Source organism: Procambarus clarkii, chromosome 18, assembly GCF_040958095.1.
Source record: "Procambarus clarkii isolate CNS0578487 chromosome 18, FALCON_Pclarkii_2.0, whole genome shotgun sequence".
Lineage (NCBI taxonomy): Eukaryota > Metazoa > Arthropoda > Malacostraca > Decapoda > Cambaridae > Procambarus > Procambarus clarkii.
In genome coordinates this window covers 16252262-16277882 of record NC_091167.1, presented here as the reverse complement: position 1 = coordinate 16277882, position 25621 = coordinate 16252262, and the positions used below count along the sequence as shown (strand labels likewise).

Below are 25621 nucleotides of genomic sequence, written 5' to 3'. Positions count from 1 at the left end.
GTGCTGCTTCTTTTAGTATCCACGGTGATACTTTGTCTGGTCCAACTGCTTTAGTTGCATCTAGAGTTGTCAACTGTTTCATTACCTCCTCTGCTGTCACCTCTATATCTGATAGTCTTTCATCTAGGGTAACCCCTTCCAACAATGGGAGCTGCTCAGGCTCGGTAGTGAACACTCCATGGAAACTGGCATTCAGTGCCTCGCAGATTTCCTTGTCACTTTCAGTATATGCCCCCTCTGTCTTCCTTAGTCTTGTCACTTGGTCGTTCACCGACATTTTTCTTCTTATATGACTGTGTAGTAACTTAGGTTGTTTTTTCGCTTTGATTGCAATATCGTTCTCATAGTCCCTTTCCGATGTTCGTCTTATGTTAATGTAATCGTTCCTAGCTCTGTTGTATCTGCTTCTGTTGTCCTCTGTTCTTTGTCTTCTGTACTTCCTCCACTCCCGCCTGCTGGCCATTTTTGCTTCCTGACACTGTCTATTAAACCATGGGTTATTATATTCCTTCTTATTTTTTCCCTTTACCGTTGGTATAAATCTCTCTTCGGCCTCCTGGCATTTCTGTATGACTAGGTCCATCATATCTTGGACTGTTTTTCCTCTAATTTCTTCCTCCCACTGCACTTCACCCAGATAGTCCCTCATCCTCATATAGTCCCCTTTCCTGTAGTCAGCTCTCCTTTCCCAGATCTCTTGTCCCATGGTCATAAGTTTGAATTCCATCATGTAGTCAAAGACTAGGACACAATGGTCACTGGCCCCTAGAGGTATTTCATGCTCTAAATTCTCGATATCTTCTACGTTCTGGGTGAAAATCAGGTCTAATAGGCTCGGTGCATCTCCTCCTCTTTCCCTTGTGTCTTCCTTCACATGTTGTGTCAGGAAATTCCTGTCTATAACATCTACTACTTTTGCTCCCCACGTTTCGTCCCCTCCATGGGGATTCCTTGATTCCCAATTTATTTCTCCATGATTTAGGTCCCCCATGATCAGCAGCTTCGCTCTCATTCTGTGGGCTAGTGTTGCTGCCTTCTGCAGTTCATCTATACATGCTTTGTTGTTGTCATCATACTCCTGTGTGTGTGTGTGTGTGTGTGTGTGTGTGTGTGTGTGTGTGTGTGTGTGTGTGTGTGTGTGTGTGTGTGTGTGTGTGTGTGTGTGTGTGTGTGTGTGTGTGTGTGTGTGTGTGTGTGTGTGTGTGTGTGCGTGTGTGTGTGTGCGTGTTGGCAGCTGAGCAAGAATGTAATAACTCTTCTATATGTGAACAAATACAATAAATGAATTCTGAAAACTTTTAGCCGAAACTGCAATCATGGACCGTCCCCTAGCCCCTAGCCTCCGTGTGGTCGGTCCCCTAGCCCCTAGCCTCCGTGTGGTCGGTCCCCTAGCCCCTAGCCTCCGTGGTGGTCGGTCCCCTAGCCCCTAGCCCCTAGCCTCCGTGGTGGTCGGTCCCCTAGCCCCTAGCCCCTAGCCTCCGTGGTGGTCGGTCCCCTAGCCCCTAGTCTCCGTGGTGGTCGGTCCCCTAGCCCCTAGCCCCTAGCCTCCGTGGTGGTCGGTCCCCTAGCCCCTAGTCTCCACGGTGGTCGGTCCCCTAGCCCCTAGTCTCCGTGGTGGTCGGTCCCCTAGCCCCTAGCCCCTAGCCTCCGTGTGGTCGGTCCCCTAGCCCCTAGCCTCCGTGTGGTCGGTCCCCTAGCCCCTAGTCTCCGTGTTAGTCGGTCCCCTAGCCCCTAGCCTCCACGGTAGTCGGTCCCCTAGCCCCTAGTCTCCACGGTAGTCGGTCCCCTAGCCCCTAGCCTCCGTGTTAGTCGGTCCCCTAGCCCCTAGTCTCCACGGTAGTCGGTCCCCTAGCCCCTAGCCTCCACGGTAGTCGGTCCCCTAGCCCCTAGTCTCCGTGTTAGTCGGTCCCCTAGCCCCTAGCCTCCGTGGTGGTCGGTCCCCTAGCCCCTAGTCTCCACGGTAGTCGGTCCCCTAGCCCCTAGTCTCCGTGGTGGTCGGTCCCCTAGCCCCTAGCCTCCGTGGTGGTCGGTCCCCTAGCCCCTAGCCTCCACGGTAGTCGGTCCCCTAGCCCCTAGCCTCCGTGGTGGTCGGTCCCCTAGCCCCTAGTCTCCGTGTTAATCGGTCCCCTAGCCCCTAGCCTCCGTGGTGGTCGGTCCCCTAGCCCCTAGCCTCCACGGTAGTCGGTCCCCTAGCCCCTAGCCTCCGTGGTGGTCGGTCCCCTAGCCCCTAGCCTCCGTGGTGGTCGGTCCCCTAGCCTCCACGGTAATCTGTCCCCTAGCCTCCGCATGGTCGGTCTCCTAGCCCCTAGCCTCCACGGTAGTCGGTCTCCTAGCCCCTAGTCTCCGTGTTAGTCGGTCTCCTAGCCCCTAGCCTCCACGGTAGTCGGTCCCCTAGCCCCCTAGCCTCCGTGGTGGTCGGTCCCCTAGCCCCTAGCCTCCGTAACTTCACACTTCCGTGGCTGTGAAAAGTTCTTTCAAGTTAGAAATTCCAGCGATTAAGAAGATATTGCTTTTACGGGTGAGTGAACTAACTGTTGGTGGTTGCTGTGGCTGTGAGCGGTGTCCTCACACCTCCGCCAGCTCCACCACCACAAAATTGTCTGTGCAATCCAATGGGGGACGGAGGAATAATTGGTATGAAGAGTAATTCAACGCTGTAGTTTAGAAGGCGCCTATTTGGGTTCCAGTTAATACTGTAATTGGGCGAATACTCCTCACGATATACTCCTATACCTCACTATACCACCCTCTATACTTACCTACAGTGTTGGGAGGCTGGCAGGGGATACTTGGTTACAATAACAGTCTACAGGTAAACTGGCAAGTGAACCTTTGTCGTAAATAGTGACTATTCTTAACTGTTAGCTGCAGAAGACGTGGATTTAACCTATTTAAGAAGCTACGTTAATTTAACATAGAAGTCCATTGATTTAACATTGATGCTATGGTGGTTTAACAGTGTTTACACCAGCCAATGAGAGGCTCAGGAGGGCAGGAGACATGCTGTTCACCAGCCAATGAGAGGCTCAGGAGGACACGACACATGCTCTACACCAGCCAATGAGAGGCCCAGGAGGACAGGAGACATGCTCTACACCAGCCAATGAGAGGCTCAGGAGGGCAGGAGACATGCACTACACCAGCCAATGAGAGGCTCAGGAGCACACGAGACATGCTCTACACCAGTCAATGAGAGGCTCAGGAGGACACGAGACATGCTCTACACCAGCCAATGAGAGGCTCAGGAGGACACGAGACATGCTCTACACCAGCCAATGAGAGGCTCAGGAGGACACGAGACATGCTCTACACCAGCCAATGAGAGGCCCAGGAGCACACGAGACATGCTCTACACCAGTCAATGAGAGGCTCAGGAGGACACGAGATATGCTCTACACCAGTCAATGAGAGGCTCAGGAGGACACGAGACATGCTCTACACCAGTCAATGAGAGGCCCAGGAGCACACGAGACATGCTCTACACCAGCCAATGAGAGGCTCAGGACACGAGACATGCTCTACACCAGTCAATGAGAGGCTCAGGAGCACACGAGACATGCTCTACATCAGTCAATGAGAGGCCCAGGAGCACACGAGACATGCTCTACACCAGCCAATGAGAGGCTCAGGAGGACACGAGACATGCTCTACACCAGTCAATGAGAGGCTCAGGAGCACACGAGACATGCTCTACACCAGCCAATGAGAGGCTCAGGAGGACACGAGACATGCTCTACACCAGTCAATGAGAGGCTCAGGAGGACACGAGACATGCTCTACACCAGTCAATGAGAGGCTCAGGAGGACACGAGACATGCTCTACACCAGTCAATGAGAGGCTCAGGAGGACACGAGACATGCTCTACACCAGTCAATGAGAGGCTCAGGAGGACACGAGACATGCTCTACACCAGCCAATGAGAGGCTCAGGAGGACACGAGACATGCTCTACACCAGTCAATGAGAGGCTCAGGAGCACACGAGACATGCTCTACACCAGCCAATGAGAGGCTCAGGAGCACACGAGACATGCTCTACACCAGCCAATGAGAGGCTCAGGAGGACACGAGACATGCTCTACACCAGCCAATGAGAGGCTCAGGAGGACACGAGACATGCTCTACACCAGTCAATGAGAGCCTCAGGAGGACACGAGACATGCTCTACACCAGTCAATGAGAGCCTCAGGAGGACACGAGACATGCTCTACACCAGCCAATGAGAGGCTCAGGAGGACACGAGACATGCTCTACACCAGTCAATGAGAGGCTCAGGAGGACACGAGACATGCTCTACACCAGTCAATGAGAGGCTCAGGAGCACACGAGACATGCTTTACACCAGCCAATGAGAGGCTCAGGAGCACACGAGACATGCTCTACACCAGCCAATGAGAGGCTCAGGAGGACACGAGACATGCTCTACACCAGCCAATGAGAGGCTCAGGAGGACACGAGACATGCTCTACACCAGTCAATGAGAGCCTCAGGAGGACACGAGACATGCTCTACACCAGTCAATGAGAGGCTCAGGAGCACACGAGACATGCTCTACACCAGCCAATGAGAGGCTCAGGAGGACACGAGACATGCTCTACACCAGCCAATGAGAGGCTCAGGAGGACACGAGACATGCTCTACACCAGCCAATGAGAGGCTCAGGAGGACACGAGACATGCTCTACACCAGTCAATGAGAGCCTCAGGAGGACACGAGACATGCTCTACACCAGCCAATGAGAGGCTCAGGAGGACACGAGACATGCTCTACACCAGTCAATGAGAGGCTCAGGAGGACACGAGACTTGCTCTACACCAGCCAATGAGAGGCTCAGGAGGACACGAGACATGCTCTAGACCAGTCAATGAGAGGCTCAGGAGGACACGAGACATGTTGTACACCAGTCAATGAGAGGCTCAGGAGGACACGAGACATGCTCTACACCAGTCAATGAGAGGCTCAGGAGGACACGAGACATGCTCTACACCAGTCAATGAGAGGCTCAGGAGGACACGAGACATGCTCTACACCAGCCAATGAGAGGCTCAGGAGGACACAAGACATGCTCTACACCAGTCAATGAGAGGCTCAGGAGGACACGAGACATGCTCTACACCAGTCAATGAGAGGCTCAGGCGCACACGAGACATGCTCTACACCAGCCAATGAGAGGCTCAGGAGGACACGAGACATGCTCTACACCAGCCAATGAGAGGCCCAGGAGCACACGAGACATGCTCTACACCAGTCAATGAGAGGCTCAGGAGGACACGAGACATGCTCTACACCAGTCAATGAGAGGCTCAGGAGCACACGAGACATGCTCTACACCAACCAATGAGAGGCTCAGGAGGACACGAGACATGCTCTACACCAGCCAATGAGAGGCTCAGGAGGACACGAGACATGCTCTACACCAGCCAATGAGAGGCTCAGGAGGACACGAGACATGCTCTACACCAGTCAATGAGAGGCTCAGTAGGACACGAGACATGCTCTACACCAGCTAATGAGAGGCTCAGGAGCACACGAGACATGCTCTACACCAGCCAATGAGAGGCTCAGGAGGACACGAGACATGCTCTACACCAGTGAATGAGAGACTCAGGAGGACACGAGACATGCTCTACACCAGTCAATGAGAGGCTCAGGAGGACACGAGACATGCTCTACACCAGTCAATGAGAGGCTCAGGAGGACACGAGACATGCTCTACACCAGTCAATGAGAGGCTCAGGAGGACACGAGACATGCTCTACACCAGCCAATGAGAGGCTCAGGAGGACACGAGACATGCTCTACACCAGTCAATGAGAGGCTCAGGAGGACACGAGACATGCTCTACACCAGTCAATGAGAGGCTCAGGAGGACACGAGACATGCTCTACACCAGCCAATGAGAGGCTCGGGAGGACACTAGACATGCTCTACACCAGCCAATGAGAGGCTCAGGAGGATACGAGACATGCTCTACACCAGTCAATGAGAGGCTCAGGAGGACACGAGACATGCTCTACACCAGCCAATGAGAGGGTCAGGAGGATACGAGACATGCTCTACACCAGTCAATGAGAGGCTCAGGAGGACACAAGACATGCTCTACACCAGTCAATGAGAGGCTCAGGCGCACACGAGACATGCTCTACACCAGCCAATGAGAGGCTCAGGAGGACACGAGACATGCTCTACACCAGCCAATGAGAGGCCCAGGAGCACACGAGACATGCTCTACACCAGTCAATGAGAGGCTCAGGAGGACACGAGACATGCTCTACACCAGTCAATGAGAGGCTCAGGAGCACACGAGACATGCTCTACACCAACCAATGAGAGGCTCAGGAGGACACGAGACATGCTCTACACCAGCCAATGAGAGGCTCAGGAGGACACGAGACATGCTCTACACCAGCCAATGAGAGGCTCAGGAGGACACGAGACATGCTCTACACCAGTCAATGAGAGGCTCAGTAGGACACGAGACATGCTCTACACCAGCCAATGAGAGGCTCAGGAGGACACGAGACATGCTCTACTCCAGCCAATGAGAGGCTCAGGAGGACACGAGACATGCTCTACACCAGCCAATGAGAGGCTCAGGAGGACACGAGACATGCTCTACACCAGCCAATGAGAGGCCCAGGAGCACACGAGACATGCTCTACACCAGTCAATGAGAGGCTCAGGAGGACACGAGATATGCTCTACACCAGTCAATGAGAGGCTCAGGAGGACACGAGACATGCTCTACACCAGTCAATGAGAGGCCCAGGAGCACACGAGACATGCTCTACACCAGCCAATGAGAGGCTCAGGACACGAGACATGCTCTACACCAGTCAATGAGAGGCTCAGGAGCACACGAGACATGCTCTACACCAGTCAATGAGAGGCCCAGGAGCACACGAGACATGCTCTACACCAGCCAATGAGAGGCTCAGGAGGACACGAGACATGCTCTACACCAGTCAATGAGAGGCTCAGGAGCACACGAGACATGCTCTACACCAGCCAATGAGAGGCTCAGGAGGACACGAGACATGCTCTACACCAGTCAATGAGAGGCTCAGGAGGACACGAGACATGCTCTACACCAGTCAATGAGAGGCTCAGGAGGACACGAGACATGCTCTACACCAGTCAATGAGAGGCTCAGGAGGACACGAGACATGCTCTACACCAGTCAATGAGAGGCTCAGGAGGACACGAGACATGCTCTACACCAGCCAATGAGAGGCTCAGGAGGACACGAGACATGCTCTACACCAGTCAATGAGAGGCTCAGGAGCACACGAGACATGCTCTACACCAGCCAATGAGAGGCTCAAGAGCACACGAGACATGCTCTACACCAGCCAATGAGAGGCTCAGGAGGACACGAGACATGCTCTACACCAGCCAATGAGAGGCTCAGGAGGACACGAGACATGCTCTACACCAACCAATGAGAGGCTCAGGAGGACACGAGACATGCTCTACACCAGTCAATGAGAGCCTCAGGAGGACACGAGACATGCTCTACACCAGCCAATGAGAGGCTCAGGAGGACACGAGACATGCTCTACACCAGTCAATGAGAGGCTCAGGAGGACACGAGACTTGCTCTACACCAGCCAATGAGAGGCTCAGGAGGACACGAGACATGCTCTACACCAGTCAAAGAGAGGCTCAGGAGGACACGAGACATGTTGTACACCAGTCAATGAGAGGCTCAGGAAGACACGAGACATGCTCTACACCAGTCAATGAGAGGCTCAGGAGGACACGAGACATGCTCTACACCAGTCAATGAGAGGCTCAGGAGGACACGAGACATGCTCTACACCAGCCAATGAGAGGCTCGGGAGGACACTAGACATGCTCTACACCAGCCAATGAGAGGCTCAGGAGGATACGAGACATGCTCTACACCCGTCAATGAGAGGCTCAGGAGGACACGAGACATGCTCTACACCAGCCAATGAGAGGGTCAGGAGGATACGAGACATGCTCTTCACCAGTCAATGAGAGGCTCAGGAGGACACAAGACATGCTCTACACCAGTCAATGAGAGGCTCAGGAGCACACGAGACATGCTCTACACCAGTCAATGAGAGGCTCAGTAGGACACGAGACATGCTCTACACCAGCCAATGAGAGGCTCAGGAGGACACGAGACATGCTCTACTCCAGCCAATGAGAGGCTCAGGAGGACACGAGACATGCTCTACACCAGCCAATGAGAGGCTCAGGAGGACACGAGACATGCTCTACACCAGCCAATGAGAGGCCCAGGAGCACACGAGACATGCTCTACACCAGTCAATGAGAGGCTAAGGAGGACACGAGATATGCTTTACACCAGTCAATGAGAGGCTCAGGAGGACACGAGACATGCTCTACACCAGTCAATGAGAGGCCCAGGAGCACACGAGACATGCTCTACACCAGCCAATGAGAGGCTCAGGACACGAGACATGCTCTACACCAGTCAATGAGAGGCTCAGGAGCACACGAGACATGCTCTACACCAGTCAATGAGAGGCCCAGGAGCACACGAGACATGCTCTACACCAGCCAATGAGAGGCTCAGGAGCACACGAGACATGCTCTACACCAGTCAATGAGAGGCTCAGGAGCACACGAGACATGCTCTACACCAGCCAATGAGAGGCTCAGGAGGACACGAGACATGCTCTACACCAGTCAATGAGAGGCTCAGGAGGACACGAGACATGCTCTACACCAGTCAATGAGAGGCTCAGGAGGACACGAGACATGCTCTACACCAGTCAATGAGAGGCTCAGGAGGACACGAGACATGCTCTACACCAGTCAATGAGAGGCTCAGGAGGACACGAGACATGCTCTACACCAGCCAATGAGAGGCTCAGGAGGACACGAGACATGCTCTACACCAGTCAATGAGAGGCTCAGGAGCACACGAGACATGCTCTACACCAGCCAATGAGAGGCTCAGGAGCACACGAGACATGCTCTACACCAGCCAATGAGAGGCTCAGGAGGACACGAGACATGCTCTACACCAGCCAATGAGAGGCTCAGGAGGACACGAGACATGCTCTACACCAGTCAATGAGAGCCTCAGGAGGACACGAGACATGCTCTACACCAGTCAATGAGAGGCTCAGGAGCACACGAGACATGCTCTACACCAGCCAATGAGAGGCTCAGGAGCACACGAGACATGCTCTACACCAGCCAATGAGAGGCTCAGGAGGACACGAGACATGCTCTACACCAGCCAATGAGAGGCTCAGGAGGACACGAGACATGCTCTACACCAGTCAATGAGAGCCTCAGGAGGACACGAGACATGCTCTACACCAGTCAATGAGAGGCTCAGGAGCACACGAGACATGCTCTACACCAGCCAATGAGAGGCTCAGGAGGACACGAGACATGCTCTACACCAGCCAATGAGAGGCTCAGGAGGACACGAGACATGCTCTACACCAGCCAATGAGAGGCTCAGGAGGACACGAGACATGCTCTACACCAGTCAATGAGAGCCTCAGGAGGACACGAGACATGCTCTACACCAGCCAATGAGAGCCTCAGGAGGACACGAGACATGCTCTACACCAGTCAATGAGAGGCTCAGGAGGACACGAGACTTGCTCTACACCAGCCAATGAGAGGCTCAGGAGGACACGAGACATGCTCTACACCAGTCAATGAGAGGCTCAGGAGGACACGAGACATGTTGTACACCAGTCAATGAGAGGCTCAGGAGGACACGAGACATGCTCTACACCAGTCAATGAGAGGCTCAGGAGGACACGAGACATGCTCTACACCAGTCAATGAGAGGCTCAGGAGGACACGAGACATGCTCTACACCAGCCAATGAGATCCTCGGGAGGACACGAGACATGCTCTACACCAGCCAATGAGAGGCTCAGGAGGATACGAGACATGCTCTACACCAGTCAATGAGAGGCTCAGGAGGACACGAGACATGCTCTACACCAGCCAATGAGAGGGTCAGGAGGATACGAGACATGCTCTACACCAGTCAATGAGAGGCTCAGGAGGACACAAGACATGCTCTACACCAGTCAATGAGAGGCTCAGGAGCACACGAGACATGCTCTACACCAGCCAATGAGAGGCTCAGGAGGACACGAGACATGCTCTACACCAGCCAATGAGAGGCCCAGGAGCACACGAGACATGCTCTACACCAGTCAATGAGAGGCTCAGGAGGACACGAGACATGCTCTACACCAGTCAATGAGAGGCTCAGGAGCACACGAGACATGCTCTACACCAACCAATGAGAGGCTCAGGAGGACACGAGACATGCTCTACACCAGCCAATGAGAGGCTCAGGAGGACACGAGACATGCTCTACACCAGCCAATGAGAGGCTCAGGAGGACACGAGACATGCTCTACACCAGTCAATGAGAGGCTCAGGAGCACACGAGACATGCTCTACACCAGCCAATGAGAGGCTCAGGAGCACACGAGACATGCTCTTCACCAGCCAATGAGAGGCTCAGGAGGACACGAGACATGCTCTACACCAGCCAATGACAACATTAGCACCAGACCAAGAGCCAGCGCATCACCCAATCAAAATTAGGTTATATATCAAACAAGTGACTACCGACATGAAGGTATAAGTGACAGGAAGCGAGGATAGGTCACTAGGTCACTCCTCAGAGGTCATTAAAGGTCAATAAATGTCACAAAGAGATGGCTTATGTGCGATATATGACCGCCGGAGACAACCATAAAAGGTCAAAGGTCACTGGCGACAAGAGGAAGCGACTAACAGTGCTAAGGTCACAAAGGTCACGGGAGCCTCACACCACTGAAGGTCAGAGGTCAGCTCAGATTTAAATAACTTAATATAGTTCTAACATGTGAAGTGGAGATTTGTTCTGTGGGATCGACTACTTTACGGGGTACTAACAGATAGTTCTTGTACTTGGTATATCATGTCCCCATACCTGTCTTGTGGGTGGTGGTGGACCCCATACCTGTCTTGTGGGTGGTGGTGGACCCCATACCTGTCTTGTGGGTGGTGGTGGACCCCATACCTGTCTTGTGGGTGGTGGTGGACCCCATACCTGTCTTGTGGGTGGTGGTGGACCCCATACCTGTCTTGTGGGTGGTGGTGGACCCCATACCTGTCTTGTGGGTGGTGGTGGACCCCATACCTGTCTTGTGGGTGGTGGTGGACCCCATACCTGTCTTGTGGGTGGTGGTGGACCCCATACCTGTCTTGTGGGTGGTGGTGGTCCCCATACCTGTCTTGTGGGTGGTGGTGGACCCCATACCTGTCTTGTGGGTGGTGGTGGACCCCATACCTGTCTTGTGGGTAGTGGTGGTCCCCATACCTGTCTTGTGGGTGGTGGTGGACCCCATACCTGTCTTGTGGGTGGTGGTGGACCCCATACCTGTCTTGTGGGTGGTGGTGGACCCCATACCTGTCTTGTGGGTGGTGGTGGACCCCATACCTGTCTTGTGGGTGGTGGTGGACCCCATACCTGTCTTGTGGGTGGTGGTGGACCCCATACCTGTCTTGTGGGTGGTGGTGGACCCCATACCTGTCTTGTGGGTGGTGGTGGACCCCATACCTGTCTTGTGGGTGGTGGTGGACCCCATACCTGTCTTGTGGGTGGTGAGGGACCCCATACCTGTCTTGTGGGTGGTGGTGGACCCCATACCTGTCTTGTGGGTGGTGGTGGACCCATTCCTGTCTTGTGGGTGGTGGTGGACCCCATACCTGTCTTGTAGGTGGTGGTGGACCCCATACCTGTCTTGTGGGTGGTGGTGGACCCCATACCTGTCTTGTGGGTGGTGGTGGACCCCATACCTGTCTTGTGGGTGGTGGTGGACCCCATACCTGTCTTGTGGGTGGTGGTGGTCCCCATACCTGTCTTGTGGGTGGTGGTGGACCCCATACCCATCCTGTGGGTGATAGTGGACCCCATACCCGTCCTGTGGGTGATAGTGGACCCCATACCCATCCTGTGGGTGATAGTGGACCCCATACCCGTCCTGTGGGTGGTAGTGGACCCCATACCCATCCTGTGGGTGATAGTGGACCCCATACCCGTCCTGTGGGTGATAGTGGACCCCATACCCGTCCTGTGGGTGGTAGGGGACCCCATACCCATCCTGTGGGTGGTAGTGGACCCCATACCCGTCCTGTGGGTGGTAGTGGACCCCATACCCGTCCTGTGGGTGGTATTGGACCCCATACTCATCCTGTGGGTGGTAGTGGACCCCAAACCCATCCTGTGGGTGGTAGTGGACCCCATACCCATCCTGTGGGTGGTAGTGGACCCCATACCCATCCTGTGGGTGGTAGTGGACCCGAAACCTATCCTGTGGGTGGTAGTGGACCCCATACCCATCCTGTGGGTGGTAGTGGACCCCATACCCATCCTGTGGGTGGTAGTGGACCCCATACCCATCCTGTGGGTGGTAGTGGACCCCATACCCGTCCTGTGGGTGATAGTGGACCCCATACCCGTCCTGTGGGTGGTAGTGGACCCCATACCCGTCCTGTGGGTGGTAGTGGACCCCATACCTATCCTGTGGGTGGTAGGGGACCCCATACCCATCCTGTGGGTGGTAGTGAACCCCATACCCATCCTGTGGGTGGTAGTGGACCCCATACCCATCCTGTGGGTGGTAGTGGACCCCATACCCATCCTGTGGGTGGTAGTGGACCCCATACCCGTCCTGTGGGTGGTAGTGGACCCCATACCCGTCCTGTGGGTGATAGTGGACCCCATACCCGTCCTGTGGGTGGTAGTGGACCCCATACCTATCCTGTGGGTGGTAGGGGACCCCATACCCATCCTGTGGGTGGTAGTGAACCCCATACCCATCCTGTGGGTGGTAGTGGACCCCAAACCCATCCTGTGGGTGGTAGTGGACCCCATACCCATCCTGTGGGTGGTAGTGGACCCCATACCCATCCTGTGGGTGGTAGTGGACCCCAAACCCATCCTGTGGGTGGTAGTGGACCCCATACCCATCCTGTGGGTGGTAGTGGACCGCATACCCATCCTGTGGGTGGTAGTGGACCCCAAACCCATCCTGTGGGTGGTAGTGGACCCCATACCCATCCTGTGGGTGGTAGGGGACCCCATACCCATCCTGTGGGTGGTAGTGGACCCCATACCCATCCTGTGGGTGGTAGTGGACCCCATACCCATCCTGTGGGTGGTAGTGGTCCCCATACCCATCCTGTGGGTGGTAGTGGACCCCAAACCCATCCTGTGGGTGGGAGTGGACCCCATACCTATCCTGTGGGTGGTAGGGGACCCCATACCCATCCTGTGGGTGGTAGTGGACCCCATACCCATCCTGTGGGTGGTAGTGGACCCCATACCCATCCTGTGGGTGGTAGTGGACCCCATACCCATCCTGTGGGTGGTAGTGGACCCCATGCCCATCCTGTGGGTGGTAGTGGACCCCATACCCATCCTGTGGGTGGTAGTGGACCCCATACCCATCCTGTGGGTGGTAGTGAACCCCATACCCATCCTGTGGGTGGTAGTGGACCCCATACCCATCCTGTGGGTGGTAGTGGACATTACCCATGTTTCACCTGATGCCTCTGTTTACCCATCAGTAAATACGTATCTGGGAGTAAGCCAACTGTTACGGATGGCACCCTGCACAGGGTCAATACCTACTGAACCTTGACAGAACTCCCACAAGCCCCAAAACAGATCTTGACTTCGACGACAGGAATTATATCAATAAAATATACTAATTGCATTACATCTTCTTGAGGTTATCTTGAGATGATTTCGGGGCTTTAGTGTCCCCGCGGCCCGGTCCTCGACCAGGCCTCCACCCCCAGGAAGCAGCCCGTGACAGCTGACTAACACCCCGGTACCTATTTTACTGCTAGGTAACAGGGGCATAGGGTGAAAGAAACTCCGCCCATTGTTTCTCGCCGGCGCCCGGGATCGAACCCGGGACCACAGGATCATGAATAAGAATACATAAATACAGTTTTGAATTTGAGAAGAACGTAGAAGTACAGAACAGGTTAAGAATAGGAAGGTTGGACTCAGAGGTAACTGGGGGAGAGTTGTAGAGAAGGGAAACAATTGGAGGTCAAACAAGGTCATCAGGGGTTACAGGCTGATAACGATGTCAATATATTACCCCGCGGGTCAACACAAGGTCAGGTGAGACAGTCAAGGTCACCACCTGGGCAGGTTACAGGTTACATCCTGTATACGACCTGTTGCAGGCTGCTTTTAAAGTTTACCTACCCTAAGGTAACACGTCCTACCCTAAGCTAACACATCCTGCCCTAAAGTAACACGTCCTGCCCTAAGGTAACACGTCCTACCCTAAGTTAACACTTCCTACCCTAAGCTAACACGTCCTGCCCTAAGTTAACACGTCCTACCCTAAGTTAACACGTCCTGCCCTAAGGTAAAACGTCCTACCCTAAGGTAAAACGTCCTACCCTAAGGTAAAACGTCCTACCCTAAGGTAACACATCCTGCCCTAAGGTAACACGTCCTGCCCTAAGGTAACACGTCCTGCCCTAAGGTAACACGTCCTACCCTAAGGTAACACGTCCTACCCTAAGGTAACACATCCTGCCCTAAGGTAACACGTCCTGCCCTAAGGTAACACGTCCTGCCCTAAGCTAACACGTCTTAAGCTAACACGTCCTACCCTAAGCTAACACGTCCTACCCTAAGCTAACACGTCCTAAGCTAACACGTCCTAAGCTAACTCGTCCTACCCTAAGCTAACACGTCCTAAGCTAACACGTCCTACCTTAAGCTAACACGTCCTACCCTAAGCTAACACGTCCTAAGCTAACACGTCCTACCCTAAGCTAACACGTCCTACCCTAAGCTAACACGTCCTACCCTAAGCTAACACGTCCTACCTTAAGCTAACACGTCCTACCTTAAGCTAACACGTCCTACCTTAAGCTAACACGTCCTACCCTAAGCTAACACGTCCTAAGTTAACACGTCCTACCCTAAGCTAACACGTCCTACCTTAAGCTAACACATCCTGCCCTAAGCTAACACGTCCTACCCTAAGCTAACACGTCCTACTCTAAGCTAACACGTCCTACCTTAAGCTAACACGTCCTACCTTAAGCTAACACGTCCTAAGCTAACACGTCCTACCTTAAGCTAACACGTCCTACCTTAAGCTAACACGTCCTAAGCTAACACGTCCTACCTTAAGCTAACACGTCCTAAGTTAACACGTCCTACCTTCAGCTAACACGTCCTACCTTAAGCTAACACGTACTAAGCTAACACGTTCTACCCTAAGCTAACATGCACGTTCTACCTTAAGCTAACACGTCCTAACACAAGCTAACACAAGCTAACACATCCTAAAACAAAGTAACACATCCTAACACAAGCTAACACAAGCTAACACATCCTAAAACAAAGTAACACATCCTAACACAAGCTAGGAGGAGGGTGGTAGAGGAAGAAGGTGATAAGACTTACCACCAACGGAGACGAGGGAGCGGGCGGAGGCGGAGGTGGCAACATGGAGGTCGTCACCGAGGAAGGAGGAGCGCGCGGCTGGCATCGCTGCCCCAGCGCCCACCCTGGCGCCTGCTCACACTACATCACCACCACCTGTCCACCACACATACACCAGTTACTGTATTATACATTATAATATTGTATTATACACCACTTACACCAGTTACTTATCTCATTCATATATACAAGAGTTCCTACACTCTTGTACAACCACTAGCCCGCGTAGCATTTTGGGCAAGTCCTTAATCCTAATTTGTTTCCCCGGAATACGACCCTACAAATCGTTTAACAACCAGGTTCCCATTTTCCCATTGTTGGGTAAACAGAAATGTACAGTTATAGTTTGGTGCCTAGTCAATCCTCCTCGGCCAGGATACCAACCCAGGCCAAAATGCTCGCAAAGCATCGGGCGAGTGCTCTACCACTGCACCACGGAGATTGGTTTCCGACAATTAACTTCTGTGTTTGATTGTTCAATCAGTCACTGAACTATATGTCTAACAGATCTCTAACCCTGTCCATGGAGGACAGAATATTATATATATATATATATATATATATATATATATATATATATATATATATATATATATATATATATATATATATATATGTCGTACCTAGTAGCCAGAACGCACTTCTCAGCCTACTATTCAAGGCCCGATTTGCCTAATAAGCCAAGTTTTCCTGAATTAATATATTTTTTCTAATTTTTTTCTTATGAAATGATAAAGCTACCCATTTCATTATGTTTGAGGTCAATTTTTTTTAATTGGAGTTAAAATTAACGTAGATATATGACCGAACCTAACCAACCCTACCTAACCTAACCAAACCTATCTTCATAGGTTAGGTTTGGTCAGGTAGCCGAAAAAGTTAGGTTAGGTTAGGTTAGGTAGGTTAGGTAGTCGAAAAACAAATAATTCATGAAAACTTGGCTTATTAGGCAAATCTGGCCTTGCATAGTAGGCTGAGAAGTGCGTTCTGGCTATTAGGTACGACATATATATATTTATATATATATATATATATATGTATATATATATATATATATATATATATATATATATATATATATATATATATATATATATATATATATATATATATATATATATATGGATAGTAGTGGATGCCATACCCATCCTGTGAATAGTAGAGGATCCCATACCCATCCTGTAGACGGTATGTAAGTAATTATCAAAAGAAGGCATCTAACCGGGAAGGCTATGTAGCACCATCAAATGTGTGGAATAATCAGAGGGCGCTAAATATCACCAAGGATGCCAATACGAGAACAGAAACGCATAAGGCAAACGATATCAAAAGTATCTGATTCACCAAGAATTCTATCGAGGGACAAGCGACCGCAAGGGACAGTCGGAAAGCAAGACACACGCTCGTCCTGGAAATCAGGACATTCAACAAGGATATGTACGACTGTAAGAGGGACAATGCAATTTGGACAATAAGGAGCAGGGCGACGCTCCATTGAGTGACTGTGAGATAAGCGCGTATGGCCAGTACGCAATCTCGCCTGAGCCGTTTCCCATCGCCAGTTACGGTGGTAGGAGGAAGGCCACGGGGACACACTACTCTTAAAAGTACGCAGTTTGTTACCACCAACAGAAGACCAACAACCCTGTCTACGAGCAAGAATGGAGGCATGAATAACTGGGTTAAAGTCGGAATAAGGAATACCTTTACAGGAGATGGGACAAGAGCGGACAGCTTCCTTAGCGGCTGTGTCACCACGCTTATTTAAAGAGACACCAATATGGCTGGGAACCCAGCAAAACTCTACTGACTTAAATTTACTGGAAATAAGAAACAGCCAATGTTGAATTCTCGACGACCACCGGATGGACTGGATTAAAAGACTCTAGAGCCATGAGGGCAGGACACGAGTCAACAACAACCAAAAAGGAGGATTGACAACGAGAAAGCAGGAGATAAAGAGCATAGAGAATAGCATAAAGTTTTGTCGTGAAGATGCTAGTCTCCGGAGGCAGGCAACACATATAAGTGTGGTCAGGGAAAACAACAGAGTAGTTTACACCATCCTCAGACTTAGACCCATCGGTGAAGATGGAAACGGAGCGGAAGTGTGAAGAAAAGTGCTCAAGGAAAAGACATTTCAGAATCGTAGGAGGGGTAAAAGCTTTAATGATGCAGGTCAGGGATGTACAAAATCTAGGAAGGGGGACACTCCACGGGGGCAAGGACAGAACAATAGAAGAAACATAGATAATACTAACCGAAAGAGAATCCTGTAGGCGAGAAAACCGGACAGAAAGAGGGAGGTTGTGAAGAGAAACGGGAACTACAGGAGGGTGAATGTCAAAGCATGACAGAGGCGAGAGTACGGATGTTGTAAGAACCGCGCAAGATAGTGAAGACAGTAGCGATCACAGAGGTCCTGGAGAGATAGGAAGCCAGTGTCAACATACAAGCTGAGGGAAGGAGTCGAACGAAAGGCACCAGAGCTGAGGTGCAACCCAGTATGATGCAAAGCATCAACACAGCAAAGAGTTGAAGGAGAAGCAGACGAGTAAGCAGTGCAACCATAATCGAATTTAGACAGTACGAGAGAGGAACGTAAAGAGAGGAGCGTGTGCCTATCCCCATGTGCCTACACCCTGTCCCATCCCAAATCCTTATCCTAACCCCCTTCAAGTGCTATATAGTTGTAATGGCATGGTGCTTTCTCCTGATAATTCCGTTCCATTCCCAAGAAGTATGGGACAAAATCTTAAGGAGGTTAAGGGCCTTAGAGCATTCAACTCGGAGGTAAGAGATATGGGCCAACCAAGACAAATGAGTGTCAAAGATTAACTCCAAAAACTTAGCAGAATCATTGTACACAATGGGATGACCATAAAGCGACAAAGAGGTGTGAAGAACGACATGCTTCCAAGTAAAAGTCATAGCGCAAGTCTTAGACATAGAGAACTTGAAGCCACATTCGGTGGCCCAGGATGACCACCAATCGCAAGTTGAAGCTGCCATTGAAGAAGCAAATCATCACCCCGACAGCAAAGGGTAAGATTGTCGACATAGAGAGCGGAGAAGACCACAGAAGGAAGAGAGGAAAGAAGACCATTGAGGGCAACCAGAAAAAGAGTAGTGCTCAGAACACTACCTTGGGGTACACCCTCGTATTGCCGAAAAAAGGCAGAGAGTGGCACCAAGCCTCACTCAAAAGGAACGACAAGAGAGCAAGCTTTGGAGGAAGAGAGGGAGATTACCACGAAGGCCAAAAGAGCGAAGTTGGGACAGAATATGATGTTTCCAGACGGTGTCGTAAGCCCTTTCCAGGTCGGAAACAACAGAGGTCCTCACAGCGAAAGCAGTACGAATATAGACCTCCAAGTTCACCAGGACATCCATTGTGCTGTGGCACTTGCGAAAACTAAATTAAGAGGGGGAGAGGTGGTGAAAGTGTTCTAAAACTACATCAGACGAACATAACATTCAAAGAGTTAACTGAGTAAGGATGGAGGGAAGGGAGTGGAAGGACAGACCAGAGATGGACGGGCAGGGTCCGGAGGAGGAGACAACGGAGAGAGGCAGTCAAGATAGCAGAAGGAGGGGCAGAAACCAGGGGGCATACCTTGGCAAGGGCAGCAAACGAGAGGGAAGTGGGGGCCAAAGAAACCTCCATACCTGGAACAGGAGGCCCGACCACCGAAACGGGAGGTGACAGAGCGATAGAATCAGAGTTGGGGAACGAGGAAGGAAGTGATGCCTTCTTACCCGCCGGGGAGGAGGAAGGAGAGGAGCCAGGCTTACATTTCTGATTCAAAGAGACAGGTGTTCCAGCAACAACATACTGGGCGATAGATTCGAGCGTCTCAACAGGAGAAGAAGAGCAAGAGCAAACAACATGAAGATTGCTGGGAGAATGATGGACAACAGCCTGTACAGACAGGTGGCAAGGAGATCTAAGAGACGGGGTTAGAAGAATGGGAAGGAAGATCGGAGGGAGATGAGAAAGAAAACACAGGAGACACGGCAGACTGTGTAGGAAGACGGGAAATTCCAGATGGAGAACCAGGAGGGTTCTGACCCTTTGGGACAGAACGTAAAGGAACAGGGAAGGAGATGGTGGGCGTGTCTGGGTCGAAGGCCTGGAAATGGTTGTGAGACTGAGGAAAGTGGAGAGGACGAGGAGAGGAGGAGTGCAACGTGCGAGCATAAGACACGCCAGCAAAAGGGGGAAGACGGCGAACTTGGCGCCTTGCCTCAGAAAAAGACAAACGATCCTGGTGTTTCAAGTTGAGGACGGTTGCCTCAAGTTTGTAATGTATACACGCTTGGGAGTAGGTAGGGTGGGCCTCACTGCAATTGAGGCATCGAGCTCGAGGACACAAGCTCTCCGACATAGAGTGACCAACGTCCCCACACATGGGACAGAGAGAGACAATACCGTAGCATCTGAGGGCACCATGTCCGAACTTCCAGCACTTATTACAGAGCCGAGGAGAGGGTATGTACTAATGAACAGAGCATCTTGCACCAGCAAGAATTATAGAGGGCGGAAGGGTCCTACCATCAAAGGTAATTTTCACAACCCGAAGGGGCTGAAGGCGACAACCATGAGGGGGTCGAGTGAATGTGTCCACCTGGAGGACAGAATGGCCTTGGGTTTCGAGGATATGTTTAATATCCTCGTGGCAGTCCTTTAGGTTCCTAACACCGCTTGCAACATGGTGCAGGAGGAGAACAGTGCTAACACTGGCATTTAACCGAGCGTTCTTAGAGACCCAAACAGGGGTCTCTGTATTGCAGGATAAGGCAGCCAAGTGGGTAGCTGCATCCTAAGAAGAAGCAGCAACGACACGTGTACCGAGACGGGTGGGGTTGAAAGTAACAGAGGCATATACTGAATCAACAAGGTGCCTATGGAGAGATAAATCATCAGGAGGAGTAGAATCCAGATGGTGGAGATCGAAGTATTTAGTCCATGTAGCGGGACCAAACAAGATGTGGTATGAAGTAGTACGGGAAGGGAGCGTGCAAGAGCGGCCGTGGCAGGGACGGCGGTGAGAACCCCTAGAGAGAGAGAGAGAGAGGGGTTATAAGGCGCAGTAGTCACAATGAGATACGGTGCCGTGCCAGAGGACGAGATGGTCACCACAGGGCACTTGGGGCTCTACCCTATCACAGAGGAGGGAGGGGAGCGGGAGGGGGGCGTAGTAGTCCGGTCTGGGCCCAATGTAGGAAGGGAAGCCCGGTCTTCCATCAGTCTGACTCAGGGGTCTGGTCGCCCACCCCACAAGCCTGGGAAAAGAGGTCGTGTTGTGTTGATAAAGCAATCATTTTAAACAGTCTGGGGCCAGGAACCAAGGGATACCACCTACCAGGTTAGCCAGGGAGGTTGAGCATGGGCAAGTGCAGGAAGGGTGTGTTGTCCCCAGCGATGCTCCCCCTTTTTAACAGGGGAAGTCCTACTGCATCGTTCATTCTCCTGCACAGGTGCAAAGACCTCATACCCCCTATCGGCCCAGCCATCCACTCAGGAGAGCCCCTCACGGGCGACCCCTTCCAGCAGGAGGTCCGATGGCTCACAAGGACCCTACATGGTGCCCTTTGGCACGTACAACACCCAAAGAGGGGCAGGAGAGGGGCGAAAGCAACTCCAATTGGCCCCTGGGAGGTGTACGTGAGCCCCTCACCACGACAAGGCTGTAGACGGTAGTGGACCCCACACCCATCCTGTAGACGGTTATCTTGAGATGATTTCGGGGCTTAGCGTCCCCGCAACCCAGTCCTCGACCAGGCATTCTTTTTGTTACACACCCCCCAGGAAACAGCCCATAGCAGCTGTCTAACTCCCAGGTACCTATTTACTGTTAGGTAACAGGGAATTCAGGGTGAAAGAAACATTTTGCCCATTTGTCTCCGCGTCCACTGGCGCTCGAACCCGGAACCTCAGGACTATGAATTCGAAGCGCTGTCCACTCAGCTGTCAGGCGCCCAGTAGTGGAAAGGGTTATAGAGGCATAAAAGCTCAGGGATCTATAACCACACTGTTCCTTTAACTTTACTAAACAGCATTGATGAAATAGTTACAGAAGTTAACATCAACACAGTTCGCAATTTGGGTTAGTTTACCTTAATGACCGTGTAGATTAGTGACTCAGTTTTCCAAGGAACCCCAAGACACCCCTCACAAATAGCCACAAAGATAAGAGCAAAAATGACAACCAGACCAAGTTCTTCATTTGTCAACATTTCTCAACCATAATATTGACGTTTTCTGTGAATCCCTCGACAGGTTTGGTGGGTTACTTAAGTTCGTCCGTCACCGATTGAAAAATTACATAGTTTGTGTCCTAGCTGTGTGATACTAAGGTACCTGGACAATTATACAGCTGCCCTAGACTATATGAAGGGTTATACATAGTGTATGTGTCAAGAGCTAGCTATATCTAGTTTCCTGCCCGAAACGCTGCGCGTGCTAGTGGCTTTACAAGACTGTAATTACCATATTTGTATCCTCACATTCCTTATGTACATTCTTGTATATGAATAAATAAATAAATAAATAAATAAATAAATAAATAAATAAATATCATTCTAAAATGTCACAACAAAAACAGAGGAATGGTGAAACACAAGGAAGGAAGAAATTGGAGCGCGACCTGGCAAGTGGAAGTTATTGGACCAGGAGATTGTTTACCTTGTGGACTGTGACGGACGGTTCCGGGGCCGCACCACCTTTGTTATTTTCTTTACACAGGAGGGTACAGGAGCAGACGACTGCTGACTCCTGTTAGTAGGCTGAGAGCTTTCCCTTCCCATAGTTCATGGTAAGCCTTACCCTACTAGTTTTACACAGGAGGGTACAGGAGCAGACGACTGCTGACTCCTGTTAGCAGGCTGAGAGCTTTCCCTTCCCATAGTTCATGGTAAGCCTTACTCTACTAGTTTTACACAGGAGGGTACAGGAGCAGACGACTGCTGACTCCTGTTAGCAGGCTGAGAGCTTTCCCTTCCCATAGTTCATGGTAAGCCTTATAATGATATTTTTTTCCCTCGGAACACAACCCATTAATCGGCAACTAGGTTGCCAATTGCTGCTGGGTGAAGATGGATGGACAGTATTGGGTGCCCTGTCATTGCTGGCCAACGGGTCGACCAGCCCTGCTATCTGTCACCGTCATGAAGTTAGACACGAGGACAGAACAGCCCAGGGAACATGTCATTAGCTCTGATCACGGGAGTAATTTTATCTGACAAGATAAGTCTTGGGAAGAGTTATCGAGCTGGCGGGACCTCGACAGTTTTGACACATCGGCCAATGTGACATTCGTCCTGGGCACGGCAAGTTATATGGAAGTTGGTGACGGCGACGACCCTTCATGCTCCTCCTCCTCCCTCCCTCTCTCCCTCCCTCCCTCCCTCCCTCCCTCCCTCTCTCCCTCTACCTCTCTTACACACACACACACACACACACGCTCTAGACTCATGGACCTAGGTACCGGGGTTCGATCCCCGTACCCGGCGGAGACAGATGGGCAGAGTTTCCTTAACACTGATGCACCTGTTACCAAGCAGTAAATAGGTACTTGGGAGTTAGACAGCTGCTACGGGCTGCTTCCTGTGTGTGTGTGTGTGTGTGTGTGTGTGTGTGTGTGTGTGTGTGTGTGTGTGTGTGTGTGTGTGTGTGTGTGTGTGGAGGGAAAAATAATAATAACTAGTTAGTTAGTAGTTAGTAACAGTTGATTGATTGACAATTGAGAGAGGGGCCGAAAAGGCAGAGCTCAACCCCCGCAAGCACAAATAGGTGAATACAAACAGGTGAACACACACACACACACACACACACACACAGATAACGACAGCAGCGTACTCTACACTGGCAAAAGTTAAAACATCATTCAGAAACCTAAGTGAGGAGGCTTTTAGGGCGCTTTACACTGCCTACGTGAGGCTAGTCTTAAAGTATGCCACCCCATCATGGAGTCCCCACCTGAAGAAACACATAAGGAAACTGGAAAAGGTTCAGAAGTTTGCAATGAAACTCATCCCAGTGTTACGAGGGATGGGGTATGAAGAGCTCCTGAAGGAACTGAGCCTTACGACACTAGAAACAAGAAGGGAGAGGGGGGACATGATAGGACCAGATAAAATACTCAGAGGGATTGACAGAGTGGACATAGACGAAATGTTCACACGGAATAGTAACAGAACGAGGGGACATGGGTGGAAGCTGGAAACTCAGATGAGTCACAGAGATGTTAGGAAGTTTTCTTTTAGCGTGAGAGTAGTGGGAAAATGGAATGCACTTAAGGAACAGGTTGTAGAAGCAAATTCTATTCATAATTTTAAAACTATATATGATAGGGAAATATGACCGGAGTCATTGCTGTAAACAACCGATGCTCGAAAGGCAGGATCTAGGAGTCAATGCTCGATCCTGCAAGCACAAATAGGAGAGTACACACACACATCCTCCACTTGCACACACACGTGGCAATAAAAACACGGCTAAAAACCGTTGTTGTTGTAGTTCACTTGGTCTACTGTTACAGGTCTCTGTCTCTGTGTCTCTATGTCTCTGTCTCTGTGTCTCTGTGTCTCTATGTCTCTCTCACTCTGTCTCTGTGTCTCTATGTCTCTCTCACTCTGTCTCTGTGTCTCTATGTCTCTCTCACTCTGTCTCTGTGTCTCTATGTCTCTCTCACTCTGTCTCTGTGTCTCTCTCACTCTGTCTCTGTGTCTCTATGTCTCTCTCACTCTGTCTCTGTGTCTCTATGTCTCTCTCACTCTGTCTCTGTGTCTCTATGTCTCTCTCACTCTGTCTCTGTGTCTCTATGTCTCTCTCACTCTGTCTCTGTGTCTCTATGTCTCTCTCACTCTGTCTCTGTGTCTCTATGTCTCTCTCACTCTGTCTCTGTGTCTCTATGTCTCTCTCACTCTGTCTCTGTGTCTCTCTCACTCTGTCTCTGTGTCTCTGTGTCTCTCTCACTCTGTCTCTATGTCTCTCTCACTCTGTCTCTGTGTCTCTATGTCTCTCTCACTCTGTCTCTGTGTCTCTGTGTCTCTCTCACTCTGTCTCTGTGTCTCTATGTCTCTCTCACTCTGTCTCTGTGTCTCTATGTCTCTCTCACTCTGTCTCTGTGTCTCTATGTCTCTCTCACTCTGTCTCTGTGTCTCTATGTCTCTCTCACTCTGTCTCTGTGTCTCTATGTCTCTCTCACTCTGTCTCTGTGTTTCTATGTCTCTCTCACTCTGTCTCTGTGTCTCTATGTCTCTCTCACTCTGTCTCTGTGTCTCTATGTCTCTCTCACTCTGTCTCTGTGTCTCTGTGTCTCTCTCACTCTGTCTCTGTGTCTCTATGTGTCTCTCTCACTCTGTCTCTGTGTCTCTGTGTCTCTCTCACTCTGTCTCTGTGTCTCTGTGTCTCTCTCACTCTGTCTCTGTGTCTCTCTCACTCTGTCTCTGTGTCTCTGTGTCTCTCTCACTCTGTCTCTATGTCTCTCTCACTCTGTCTCTGTGTCTCTGTGTCTCTCTCACTCTGTCTCTGTGTCTCTATGTCTCTCTCACTCTGTCTCTGTGTCTCTATGTCTCTCTCACTCTGTCTCTGTGTCTCTATGTCTCTCTCACTCTGTCTCTGTGTCTCTATGTCTCTCTCACTCTGTCTCTGTGTCTCTATGTATCTCTCTCACTCTGTCTCTGTGTCTCTGTGTCTCTCTCACTCTGTCTCTGTGTCTCTGTGTCTCTCTCACTCTGTCTCTCACACAAGAGCTGGTAAACAAGAGCAACAACTCTTGAGTTAGATCCAAACTAGTAATAACGAACCCTGAGGTATGATTACTGTTTATTACTTTGTGCTTGCAGGATCGAGCATTGACTCTTGGATCCCGCCTTTCGAGCATCGGTTGTTTACAGCAATGACTCTTGTCCCATCTCCCTATCATATCTAGTTTTAAAATTATGAATAGAGTTTGCTTCCACAACCTGTTCCCCAAGTGCATTCCATTTTCCCACTACTCTCACGCTAAAAGAAAACTTCCTAACATCTCTGTGACTCATCTGAGTTTCCAGCTTCCACCCATGTCACCTCGTTCTGTTATTATTACGTGTGAACATTTCA

The 25621-nt window shown here is 51.0% G+C and overlaps 1 protein-coding gene across 1 annotated transcript in view; it reads right to left on the bottom strand.

Moving 5' to 3' along the window:
• Positions 1-25621, bottom strand: part of LOC123754488 (serine/threonine-protein kinase NIM1) — a 414954-nt gene that overhangs the window by 185624 nt on the left and 203709 nt on the right. The window contains exon 2 of the mRNA XM_045736934.2: positions 15475-15609. Coding sequence (XP_045592890.2) covers positions 15475-15559 — 85 coding nt within the window. The 5' untranslated portion in view covers positions 15560-15609. The remainder of the gene's footprint in view (positions 1-15474; positions 15610-25621) is intronic.